At 40.2% G+C, this 13,769-nt stretch overlaps 1 protein-coding gene across 1 annotated transcript in view; it reads left to right on the top strand.

Annotated features, from left to right (window-relative positions):
- The window catches only part of LOC124286796 (dynein axonemal heavy chain 7-like), an 88,944-nt gene that overhangs the window by 27,326 nt on the left and 47,849 nt on the right, over window positions 1-13,769 (top strand). The window contains 18 exon segments of the mRNA XM_046723234.1: window positions 33-296; window positions 821-969; window positions 1,368-1,641; window positions 2,387-2,493; window positions 2,606-2,768; window positions 3,187-3,225; window positions 6,459-6,499; window positions 6,501-6,810; window positions 6,967-7,076; window positions 7,625-7,793; window positions 7,911-8,013; window positions 9,013-9,163; window positions 9,615-9,828; window positions 10,542-10,775; window positions 11,247-11,360; window positions 11,818-11,967; window positions 12,578-12,760; window positions 13,271-13,450. Coding sequence (XP_046579190.1) covers window positions 33-296; window positions 821-969; window positions 1,368-1,641; window positions 2,387-2,493; window positions 2,606-2,768; window positions 3,187-3,225; window positions 6,459-6,499; window positions 6,501-6,810; window positions 6,967-7,076; window positions 7,625-7,793; window positions 7,911-8,013; window positions 9,013-9,163; window positions 9,615-9,828; window positions 10,542-10,775; window positions 11,247-11,360; window positions 11,818-11,967; window positions 12,578-12,760; window positions 13,271-13,450 — 2,955 coding nt within the window.

Raw genomic sequence — 13,769 nt, 5'->3', positions numbered from 1 at the left:
CTTTCGATTCTATGGCTCAATTGTGTATGCAGGTGAAAGGCAAAGTTGAAGAGTTCAAGGAAAACATGCCCCTCGTGCAGACCATCTTCAACCCAGGCATGAGGGATCGGCATTGGGAGCAGGTGTCCGAGATTGTCGGATACACCATCCGTCCCGATGACTCGTACTGCCTGTCCAAGTTTGTCGATATGAACCTGGATGCATACATTACCAAGTTCGAGGGCATCTCGGAGGCAGCCAGCAAGGAGTACTCTCTTGAGAAAGCTATGGAAAGCATGAAGGGAGAGTGGGCTCCGGTAAGTTCTCTACTTGACACTGGTACTGTCCACTGTATTCAGGGTTCAAATAAGTTTTCAGCAACCTATGCTTGTCTCAAGAGCTGCCCAAATCGATAGGATAATCAGTCTGATCGATTTGGTTAATAGCGTAACAATGTACCTTGATGCTGTGGATGAGTGCTCATGATATCCATCACTAGATTGTAACAGGCTTGATTATTTACTGACTGTTTATATGACTGTGGCTGTAATATTTCTTAGTGCAGCTTTAAACAACAAACACAACCATCTTCAAGTTGATATATAAGCCCCCATTCTTAATCCCAATCAATAGCTGCCAAATGTTGATGTCGTATTGAGCAATAACTAGTCCGTCATTCCATTTAAAAAAAAGTTACACAAATAGGCTTAGCTCCATATGTGATATTTTGTTACTCATAAACATCTGGTCAGTGTAGTTTGTACTTGGTGTGACATATCAAACTCACATGCATGAGACACATTGCTGTAGTACATAACATTTCCAACCTGTGTAATTCCAGATTGAATTCACGATGATCCCATACCGTGAGACAGGAACGTCCATCTTGTCATCCATTGATGACATCCAGCAGCTGCTTGACGACCACATCGTCAAGACCCAGACCATGAGAGGCTCACCATTTATTAAGCCATTTGAGGCAGAAATAAAGTAGGTTTCGTGCCTCCTTAGCCTCATTTTTACTGCAGAAGTTGAGAATAGTCAGAAGCTTAATGCAGTTTTACTATACATTCATAAAGCTGTAAACTAAGCATCTTATCAGCAAGAGGGCCTCACTATAACATATATGATGTGTGGTACGAAATCTGTTCAGATAGAAACAAATACTTTACAATCATTAACCAAATTGTCATTGTTTATTGGTAGATATCACATCTTACAGATGCTGCAACATCTCATGTTTCATGTGAAATACTGATGTACATTTCGAAATTGTCTTCATGTCAATGCGTACTGATGCTACATTTGATTAGTAAAGTATTGAAAACACATAGAACCTGCATGCTTATCATAGATACATTTGGTAAGTGACCTTGATCTGGTGCCAGGGACTGGGAGTCGAAGCTGATGACCCTGCAGGACATACTGGACGAGTGGCTGAAGGTGCAGGCTACCTGGCTCTACCTGGAGCCCATCTTCAGCTCCCCGGACATCATGGCGCAGATGCCTGAAGAAGGACGCAGATTCACCACTGTCGACAAGAACTGGCGTGACATCATGAAGTCTGCCATGATTGACAAGCATGTTCTGGCCGTTCTTGATATTGACAAGATTCTTGAAAGGCTAAAGAAGTCAAATGAACTTTTGGAACTTATCCAGAAGGTAATGTGTTATGTGTAAGATACAACAGAGCAGCCTTAGGGACCTTTCATTATTTATGGCTAGGTGGGGTGATGATGAAATTTTTATTTTATTTTATTTTAATTTGTTTTGGGGGGACCCACCCATTTTGTCCTGGGGAGGAAGGGGGGTCAATTTTGTCCCCATGTAGGGGGGGATTTTGTGCATAAAAATATTGGAGGGGGTCATTGATTTTGATAATCACCCCCCTAGCCATAAATTATGAGCAGTCCCTCAGTCAAAGGTTTTATCCTGAGAAAGTGGATTTTAAGTTTCATAAAATCCAGAGGGAAATTATCTGATATTACTTATACACAGAAAGAAAAATCTGACACAACATTTATCAACAATTGTATGTTTCAAAGACACTTTTCATCAGCCTCTGGAATTGGACATACAATCTTTACTTTAGAAAGAGAATCTAAAGTATTGCGAGGTAGATGGAGGTTGATAATTTGAAATGATATCATATTGTAATCTGGCTTTGATGGATATCTTTATGATAACAATATCCATGTTTAGGAAGATCCCAAGCTCTGTGATGCTGACTAATTAAGCTGTTCATGTGGTCAGGCTCACTGACTTATGTGGTCATGTGTGGCTGTCACTAATGGTTGGGGACATTTCTTATGCTTTCTTGATTGTCTCTTCCCAGTATGTGCTGACTGTGCTGTTCTAGATGGTATGTGTATTAAATTTTTGTTACTTTGACATTGTTTTTATACAGGGCTTGAATGAATACCTGGAGAAGAAGCGACTCTACTTCCCCCGTTTCTTCTTCTTGTCCAATGATGAACTGTTGGAAATCCTGTCTGAGACCAAAGATCCTACAAGGTAAACTATTAGTATTAGAGTATGGCACTGTTTTATTCTATTCAGGGGTACCCCATCAGTAATGTGATGACCAAGTAGGCTTGAACCAAGAAATATTTTATCATTTTATCAGAGTGCAGCCCCATCTGAAGAAATGCTTTGAAGGAATTGCATCTCTAGAATTCACGGATGTGTTGGACATCACCCACATGAAGAGTAGTGAAGGGGAGGTGGTTGAGCTGCGTGACGTCATCTCTACGTCCAAGGCCCGTGGTCAGGTGGAGAAGCATGCTGGAGTTGGAGTGACAGAGTGACATACAAGGTAGGAATTCATAGGACACAATTTTTAGGACATCAGGAAGAGGTAGGAAATTAGGGATGAACTGGCTGGCAATATTAGAGTGACTTTGACCACAACTGGAGTTGAGAGTGACATGATAAGTTCATTAAGCACAAGGTACAAAGGGAAATTAGAGATGAACAAAATTTGGTTGAACAATTTTTTAGGACATGTTTAGTATCTGCAAGGTTGGGATTGTCTCACAGTTGCTCTGTTGGGATTACAAATTATTGTATGATAATTACTTTCTTCAAGGGTAGAAAATTATTGAATGTCATTTTCTCATGACTTCATGATTTTTAAAATGGCAGCGCTTCTGCCCGAACATCCGCCAGTCTGAGAATAAATGCTATTTAGGTTTGTATACACCGAAGTTACAAAATCAAAACTACTTTCTACTGGTAGTAAAATATGTATTTGATTGATTGCCAATAGGATTTTGCATGACATATCTTATAATAACAATTTCTCTCAGGAAGTGAGGTGGGTGTCAATATAATACTACTTGCAATATTATTGTCACTTCGGACCACAATCTCAGCTGATGAGGAAGAAATCTTTATGTTACAAGTTGTGTCATGGAAAATCGTTTTGGTCATCAATCATATACATATGACCAGCCTTGTTCTCTCTAAACTTGATTACTTCAACTCCCTCAACAGCTCCTTTCACAACTCCAATTCAGAATTCAGCCGACCGTGTTGTTGCCCGTGCACCACGCTACCAAACTGTGACACCTATCCTCCAAACTCTTCACTGGCTTCCTGTATCAAGCAGAATTCAATACAAACTTCTTCTTCTTACAAACAGCTGCATCTATGAAAACATGTTTTCTCAATATCTTAAAAGCCTCATTCATCTCCATGTTCCAAGCCGATTGCTCCGTTCGTCAAACTCCCTACTGCTTACACAGCCTCACGTCAAAACAGCCATGGGATCAAGAGCGTTCTCTGCTGCAGCCCCTATCTCTGGAACATTCTACCACTTGCCCTAAAAGAAATAGAATCTGCTGGACGCTTTCAAAACTGCCCTCAAAACTCATCTGTTCAAACTCTCTTTTCCATAGACATTGTCTCACAATCTTTTCTCTTCATAAGCGCCATTGAGCAATATCTTTGGAAGTAGGCTCTATAAATCAATTATTATTATTATTATTATATTTTACTACAACTAGCAAGTAGTTTTGATTCTTTAACTTCCGTGAAGCGATCTGAACACAAGTAAGATATCGTTCCAGGCTTCCACAACGCTCGCTTCGCACTCACAAACATAACACATTTAGCACGAACTACGGGGCCGGGTGGAAGTCAGTGCATGGTGACACCATCCCACTCGACCCCTAGGAGCAATTGACAACAACATAGCGATTCAGCATGTTTTGTTGACGTGAAGAAATCAGCAAAATGACGAGCTTGTTACACACTAACTGAAAATCCATCCTCACATGACGTCACTTCGGTTTGATGCAGTGCTCTGGCGACAGAGTTATGTAACCTGTCTGTGGTTTCGTTGGCGGGCGAGAGTGAAGCAGGCGACTCTTTGGCAACTTTTAATCGCTCGGTATTAATTAACCACAAGTTTTTAAAGAGCGAAGTATGTGTTCTGCTCAAGACTAACCACAATCGTCTTTCATATGTAATGGTTAAAAGAGTACAAAAACAAAGTTTATTTGTTCTTTAACCCAAGATGCAATGGAAACTTTCTGTGCTATGTTCCCACGGGGTATATAGCGTTCATTCTGTCCGTCATTCGTCCGTCCGTCCTCCAAACTTTGTCCGGAGCATATCTCTTAAAGTTTACATGCTAGGTTCACCAAACTTCACACACATAGTAATCATTACCCATTTATGTGCCTTTTGCTATTTTAAAGTTTTTTCAGAATTTAGTTTTTTTGCTGTTTCCATGGAAACATGATTTAGGCTGTGACTATGAGGATGTCATCTTGTCCGGAGCAGATCTTCCAAACTATACATGCTAGCTTCATCAAACTTGGTACACATATCAAGCATGATCCCTAGATGTGCCTTTTGGGGTTTAGATCCAGATATGAATTGTATTTTTTGCTGTTTCCATGGAAACACGACTTAGTGCCAAATGTGTTTGATTATTTTGTCCAGAGCATATCTCTTAAAGTTTACATGCTAGGTTCACCAAACTTCACACACATGTTAATCATTACCCATTGATGTGCCTTTTGCTATTTTAAAGTTTTTTCAGAATTTTGTTTTTTTGCTGTTTCCATGGAAACACGACTTAGGCTGTGACTATGGGGATGTCATCTTGTCCGGAGCAGATCTTCCAACCTATACATGCTAGCTTCATCAAACTTGGTACACATATCAAGCATGATCCCTAGATGTGCCTTTTGGGGTTTACATCCAGATATGAATTGTATTTTTTGCTGTTTCCATGGAAACATGACTTAGTGCCAAATATGTTTGATTATTTTGTCCAGAGCATATCTCTTAAAGTTTACATGCTAGGTTCACCAAACTTCACACACATGTTAATCATTACCCATTGATGTGCCTTTTGCTATTTTAAAAGTTTTTTTCAGAATTTTGTTTTTTTGCTGTTTCCATGGAAACACGACTTAGGCTGTGACTATGGGGATGTCATCTTGTCCGGAGCAGATCTTCCAACCTATACATGCTAGCTTCATCAAACTTGGTACACATATCAAGCATGATCCCTAGATGTGCCTTTTGGGGTTTACATCCAGATATGAATTGTATTTTTTGCTGTTTCCATGGAAACATGACTTAGTGCCAAATATGTTTGATTATTTTGTCCAGAGCATATCTCTTAAAGTTTACATGCTAGGTTCACCAAACTTCACACACATGTTAATCATTACCCATTGATGTGCCTTTTGCTATTTTAAAGTTTTTTCAGAATTTTGTTTTTTTGCTGTTTCCATGGAAACACCTATACGACTTAGGCTGTGACAATGGGGATGTCATCTTGTCCGAGCAGATCTTCCAACCTATACATGCTAGCTTCATCAAACTTGGTACACATATCAAGCATGATCCCTAGATGTGCCTTTTGGGGTTTACATCCAGATATGAATTGTATTTTTGCTGTTTCCATGGAAACATGACTTAGTGCCGAATGTGTTTGATTATTTTGTCCAGAGCATATCTCTTAAAGTTTTGCTAGGTTCATGCTAGGTTCATGCTAGGTACATGCAAAATGTATTTGATGGTGACCTGACCACGGCATATCATCTAACTATACATGCTAGGTTCACCAAACTTAATACACAAGTTAATCATGACCCACAGATATGCCATGTGCTAAAAATAGCAATCTTCATCTACGTCCATTGTGTGCAACATGACACACTCAAGTTCAATTACATGTCAGGTTTCCACGGAAAACACAAAAAAATCTAGTTTCCATAAATTATTACCATAATCAGTACATGCCAAAACTATTATCTAACATTTATATAAAGTTTAGTAGAGTCAAAGAGAAAGTCTTGTGAGCTGCTGATCCTTGTGACATTATATATATCAATATCAGTCATTTCCATGTCCCAAAGTGGGAAGCGGGGGGTATGTGAGCTTTGCTCACTTCTACACTTGTTCACTATTTTGCTTGATTAGCTTGAATACTATATTTCCTGCTGCACCAATTTCAGGTAATTGCCGAATCTCAGGACGCATACATGAAGACACCCAGGGGAGTGGGTGAGAGGCTGGTCTGGTCAAGCTGTCCTCTGTGTATCTCAGAAATACTGGACATCATACATCCATGAGTCCATCAGGAAAGGCCCAGAGGCCCTTGCCGACTACCTGAAGGTGAACAATGAACAGATTGATGAGATTGTAGCCCTTGTCCGTGGCAAGCTTTCCAAACAGCACCGTGTCACCCTGCAGGCTCTGATTGTCATGGACGTCCATGCTAGAGATGTGTTAGCCCACCTGGTGGAGACTGGCGTCGAAAGTGAACTGGACTTCAAGTGGTTGAGTCAGCTCCGCTACTACTGGGAGGTGAGTTGCTGAAAGAAATACAGTGCTGAAGACTTAAAGAATGAAGAAGTTTTAATCCATAATTCAACCCTGTCCTAAATATGACAATTTAATGGTATGTTACAGTGTAAAATGTTACATCCTACTTCATTGTCAACCTTTTCTCTGTGTTTTCAGGATGATCAGATGGTGACCCGTATGATCAACTCCATGCTGAAGTATGGCTACGAGTACCTTGGTAATACTGGACGTCTTGTTATCACACCTTTGACTGACAGGTGTTACAGGTGAGTTTACATCAGCATTTCATGAAACATATTATGCCAGGGTTGTGCAACTGACTGTAGGTTTGAATCCCAGAACTCCACCCTTGGGTTTTAGTCTGGCGATCACTACATTTCAAAGATGTATACGAACATGATTGTATAAGTTATGTCTGTGGTGCCTCACTCTGTTTGTACCCAGCTTCATTGATGAGCGTTAAATCTCTCATTGTTCTTAAAATATCAGTGCCATTGACCGAAGTGAAACTTGTGACTTTCAGTAGTATTTGTCTCTTCTTGTCATTAAAAAAGACATTCATGTATGTTATATGTCTTTTATTGATTTCATTTACTACATAAGTTGTATTGTGAGAACATTGCCTGATAGGTATAATAATCATTTGTTAATAATCCAATGAGTATGAGAGCTGGAAGATGTAGATGAAAGAGCTAATGTTGGCTGCTATGTTGTGCCCACTAGCCATCACATTGCACTGTTTGTGTCTCAGTGTACCTTTATTGGTTACCAACCTTACTGTCCACATGGCTATAGTGTGGTTGTTATATTTCAGAACCCTGTTCGGAGCTCTACATCTTCACCTGGGAGGAGCTCCAGAAGGACCGGCTGGAACCGGAAAGACAGAGACCACCAAGGATTTGGCCAAGGCTGTTGCCAAACAGTGTGTCGTCTTCAACTGTTCAGATGGTCTTGACTACATTGCTCTGGGAAAATTCTTCAAAGTGAGTGGCACTATAAGAATCTAACAGTTATGACAGACAAGTGGTGAGTCAGGTGACATAGTCCTACTAGGTTTGCTGGGACTGTAATTGGTAACATCATTCATCTGTCTATTCCAGGGTTTGGCCTCCTGTGGTGCCTGGTCCTGTTTTGATGAGTTCAACCGAATTGATCTGGAAGTGTTGTCTGTGGTTGCCCAACAGATCCTGACCATTCAGAGAGGTAAACTATTGTGGTTATCTCATTTTGTATATCCTCTGTTGTGAAATCAGTTTCTTTGAATGTCGGCATCATGCAGGGATGAAACTCTTGTGTCATACAGTATGTCTGTGTTATACAGTATGCCTACGTATCTTATTAACAGTAAGTCTGCATTTGCATGTGGGTTGTCTTCTGGAACAATGTTCATTTCCTCAGATCTCAGTTAGAAACATCAGTACAGTGAGTGGATTGCTGATGTTGTTCAGTCTAAGTAAACTAAGGCTCAGTATTATTCGTTACACTGCTATACTGAGTCTAACAAAACATAGTAGAAGGTCGAGTCAGCTAACCTTTGAGCGACCTATTACCGTCCAATCAAACTGGAGACGGCTGAATGGATTTAACCAATCAGACAACAGCTACTTGTTAGGGTTTGGCGGGACTTCAAAATGGTTTTTGGATTTTCTGTTCCCTGGTTGCTGACACTGATCTTACAACAAACGAAAATCCGAATAAAACACAGATATTTGACCTGCAGTATTTACGCTTATGGGTTTCTAATGACATGGTTAATATTTGCTTATATTTTCGCAAGATGACATCCTTGAATATTGACAAAAACGCCATTTTCAGCGTCTGTTTACTCATTGCGTGTATCACTCGGAAGCGATCGTGCAGAAAATAGCATTCAGAATTTTTGAGTTTTTTAGGTAAAGGTTGAAATGGTATGTGCGAATGTTTACTTTCGCAATTTAGTAAGCTGTGTTCTGATTGGTCAGTCCAAAAGGTTAAGTGATGCGAGGTTTTGTTAGACTCAGTATAGCAGTGTAACAAATAATACTGAGCTTAAGTTTACTTAGACTGTGATGTTGTTGGAACAGTGTCAAGTTAGATCATTTGAAACATCATGATCATAAGTCTACACATGATGTCATTTGCAATTGTCCTCTTTCAAATAGTAAAACTGTTAAAACTGTAAAATTGTTATAGTTGTTTGAACCGTATAATGTTGATACGCAGGTATCAGTGCCGGACAGGACACCTTGTTGTTTGAGGGGACAGAGATCCATCTGAACCCAACCTGCTCTGTCTTCATCACCATGAACCCAGGTTACGCTGGACGTTCCGAGCTGCCAGATAACCTCAAGGTAGGCTTCAACATGGTTCAGGTGTAGCTGGATTCTGTGTGTTTTAGTAACTTCTGAACAGATTGGAGTTGAATAATAAAATGTGAGCCTGTTTGTATCAAATCAAACAAAGTCCTTTCTATTGTGAGAGGTGTCCTTTTGAGTGAAACTCCACAGCAAAGTTTGAGATTATGAACAATTTTCAAGAAACAAAACATTCTGTGACAGCAATATATTGTGTATCCAAGGTCCATATAATGTATTAACCCTACACTCCAGGGACAGTGAGGTTATACAGTGGTGAAAGCCTCTGCTTGTCATGCTGAGATCCACACATGTCAGTATTGAATGAAAGCCATGACATGTGTCCACTTCTGTGGTATTGCTTATGTATTGCTAAAACCATGTTCACCCACTCTCTCGCTGTACACTTTCACTGTGTATTGGTCACATGAAAGGAGGAAAGTGTTTTTTGATAGTGCTGTCTACTTCCAGGCTCTGTTCCCGAACTGTGGCCATGATGGTGCCGGACTATGCCCTGATTGCTGAGATCTCGCTGTATTCCTGCGGCTTTGTCCAGGCCCGCCCGCTCTCCGTGAAGATTGTGGCCGTATACAGGTTGTGTTCCGAGCAGCTCTCCTCACAGCATCATTACGATCACGGCATGAGAGCCGTCAAGTCCGTGCTCACTGCCGCTGCAAACTTAAAGGTATGGTAGTCATTTCAACTGACTGATAATGTTTCAGTGTGCTTGATTGTTTTAGTTTTTAATATTCATTTCGATGAAGTACTAATATTAGGCATTGGTTGTCATCTAAGTTGGACTGAGAATGTATCAGACAATCCATTGTGTGATTACAACCACCATAAGTCAAGGATCCGTGATGATCCAGGTGATGCTGTTCTTGAGCAACTCTTTCTTGTAAGAGGAGACCAACAGATTGGGTAGTCAGGCTAATTTGGTTGATGCATATCATTGCATCCGGATCGCATGTATTGATGCTTTCATATCAATCACTAGATGGTCCCCACTCAATTATTTACAGCCTGTTGTCATACAACTGAAATATTGATGAATGAAGCATTAAAAGCAAATACTAGATGAAGATCAATTAATGCAAATTTTGATCAATCATTCCTATCTACCCATGGGAAACAACTCTTTACAGTCTGTAGAATAAATGGATGACCTAACTAAGGATGAATAAATACTATTGAGAAATTTAGATTGATTTAAAAATCGGATGTGTGAATAAAAATATTTCATTAAAGACTGAAGTGATCTTTAGAATAATTGATTGAAACTATATTTGATGAAATATGTTAAGCATGACGTTCAGGATGAATAAATGATGAAGGGTTAACAAATGAAGGAGTAAATGAGGATTAACGGATGAATGAATCTTGATTAATCTTCTCCAGCTGAAGTACCCAGAAGAAGATGAGAATATCCTGATGCTGCGGTCCATCATTGATGTCAACCTCCCCAAGTTTCTCAACCATGACTTGCCGCTGTTCCATGGCATCACATCTGACCTGTTCCCTGGCATCAAACTGCCGACCCCAGACTACGAGGTCATCAACCAGGCAGTGGCCGAGGTCTGCACCAGGATGAACCTACAGTGCACAGACTTCTTCCTGGAGAAGATCCAACAGGTTAGTACCTCTTTTCTCAGTAATTCTGATTCTACGGAGTCTTCACAGTTAGATTTATGAAGTGTTTGACAATAACATCCCTGTCTCTGACACCAAGAGCTCGGTTTAATGTTGCTTCTCGTATTTGACTAACTTACTTCAGATGTGACTTTTTAAGGACTTTGTATTATGAAAATGTGAACCACTTGAACTGAAGTTAAGGAACTGTTGAAAGTGAGTGGATGGATGGATTGAAGGATGGATGGATGGATTGAAGGATGGATGGATGATGGATTGAAGGATGGATGGATGGATGGATGGATGGATGGATGGATTGAAGGATGGATTGAAGGATGGATGGATTGAAGGATGGATGGATAGATGGAAGGATGAATGGATGGAAGGATGGATGGATTGAAGGATGGATGGATGGATTGAAGGATGGATGGATTGAAGGATGGATGCATGATGTTTTCTGGTTATGTGTTGTAGATTTACGAGATGATGATTGTGCGTCACGGTTTCATGATTGTGGGAGAGCCATTTGGTGGCAAGACATCAGCATACCGTGTTCTGGCTGCAGCTCTGGGAGACATCCATGAGAAGGTAAGCACCAGCTCCATCTTGGAGAAGATGAAATCTAATTACAGAGTAACTTGACAAAAATGAAATGGCACGTTTGTCACATCTGAGTTAATTGGAGCACAGGTTACCAGAATGTGATGGTCAATTCTCTAACCTAATAGCAGTGTATGAAATAAGGCCCGTCTGACGGCCCGAGACGGTCTAGATTTCTGATGGACGGTCTAAATTTACAGCTAGCCAGCCCGATGGTCTGGTAAATTTTTTAGATGTTCCATACATCGTATTTAAATTCACCATATTTGGTCTGGTTAAATCCATTTTGGACTGGTAACATTTTGAAGTTACCAGCACTGATGTCTGGCTGGATTTTTGGCTTATTTCATACACTGCTTATAGATGAATTTGTAAGCAAGTCTTCAATTTCTTATACCATTTTGGTTTTAATCAGTGACTAATTCAGGATGATGTTTTTGTGCAGGGACTGCTGGAAGAAAACAAGGTCCAGATTATTGTCATCAACCCAAAGGCCATCACTATGGGACAGTTGTATGGTCAGTTTGACCCTGTATCCCACGAGTGGTCAGATGGTATCCTTGCCGTGTCCTACAGATCCTTCGCCACATCTACAGTGAGTACTGACAACATGACAGACAGATGTTCTCGTAAATAGTTCCAGTCTGAAGCTGTTGTCACCATGCTACAGTGAAAAGCAATGTTGATGACACAAGGCCGTCTATGTCTTTTATACTTTGAATTCCTTTTCCAGAAATACTCTACATCATCTTGCATCTTCAAACTCTTGGTTGTTTTCCTCTTGACGTAATAGGACCAGAGAAGTTAGAGTATCCATCTCATTCATAAACATGAAGATGATCTGTAATAAGACTCCTGCCCAAAGGAACATTTCTACCTAAAATATCTTTCAAAGACGTAAAGAAAGTTTAAACAATATTCTTCTTTCATGTATTGGCCTTGAATTTAAAAAGTGAATTCACAATCCAGTCAGCGTATATGAAAATTTTAAGTACCAGTACCACGAGGAACCATATTGTGAGGAAATTCCTTTATAACCCAGACACTTTTAGCACAAAGTACTCTTAGCACTGTGCTCATAATTAGCTGTATGTTATACTTTTATTAGAATGGTTCTTTGTGAAGTGGGACTCTCTGACCTTGGATATGTTGTGTGAAGAATCCAGGGTTTTTCAAACTCTTAAACTGTTCTCCACTTCCTCCAGACCCCTGACCGTAAATGGCTGATCTTTGATGGTCCCGTGGATGCCATCTGGATTGAGAACATGAACACTGTGCTGGACGACAACAAGAAGCTATGTCTAATGAGTGGTGAGATCATTCAGTTGGCTAACACAACCAACCTCATGTTCGAACCCATGGATCTCGAGGCGGCCTCCCCAGCCACAGTAAGTCTGTTGCTGAAATAGCAGGTTTAGCACACTCACCCATTCATCATACCTAGCTGTTGTGAACTGATGCTGATTGTGATGGATGCCATCAGCTTGCCAGGCCATGTGCATTCAGTGACTTTGAGACAAATATTATGTGCTTTTAGCCATGCGTGTGTCTTTTAGTATTCATTTCCAACCAATGATGTTACTACAAAGGTTACAGGTTCTTTCAGGGACAATCTTTGTGTCTGTTCTCAAACAGCTGGGAGGCATACAATGTCAACACTTGTCTGTTTGCATCAAACTCTGTGCTATAATTGAATGTATATGAGGAAGTCAACCCTCTCTTAGAGTCAGTATGTGTTTTTGTTGAATGTCAGGTGATTGCTTCTTGGCAATTGAATATGGTGGAAATCCTATCACTATTATTTATATATATAATAAAATTATTTACAGGCGACAGTCAAGTGAAATATTTCTGTGTGTAGATATGAGTGCTGTGACTGACATTGTCCTTGACTTCAGGTGTCTCGGTGTGGTATGATCTACATGGAGCCCCTGTCCTTGGGCTGGAGACCACTGGTCAAGTCCTGGATGAACGTCATGCCATCCACTGTCACAGAGACGCTCAAGAGCATCATCAATGACATGTTTGAGAGATTTGTTGATGCTTGCCTCCAGTTAGTCCGCAAGGGAGGAGTCAAGGTATGATAGAAACCAGATTTGTTGAAACAGAATCTCACAACCATTGCGATTTGTCAATATGTGTCTTGTTACCTTGAATTTCATCACGGAGATGAATCATATTAAAATAAGGTTATCAAGAAAGTGAACATCATTCTATGATCCTGTTTAAAGTTTTCAAATATTTGTTATGCACCTCGTGTTTGATAATGCTTTCACTTTGACCCACATGTAAGAAATGTCCTGTGTGACACATTGTTGCTTGGTGTAAGGTAAGACTGCCATATTTAAAAACACTGAAATATGTTGGCCGACGAGTTGGAATGAATAAAAGGTTAGT

Source organism: Haliotis rubra, unplaced genomic scaffold, assembly GCF_003918875.1.
Source record: "Haliotis rubra isolate DU_JTF1 unplaced genomic scaffold, ASM391887v1 Scf391, whole genome shotgun sequence".
NCBI lineage: Eukaryota > Metazoa > Mollusca > Gastropoda > Lepetellida > Haliotidae > Haliotis > Haliotis rubra.
Note: the sequence above shows the minus strand (reverse complement) of the source record. Positions and strands in the feature narration are given on the sequence as shown.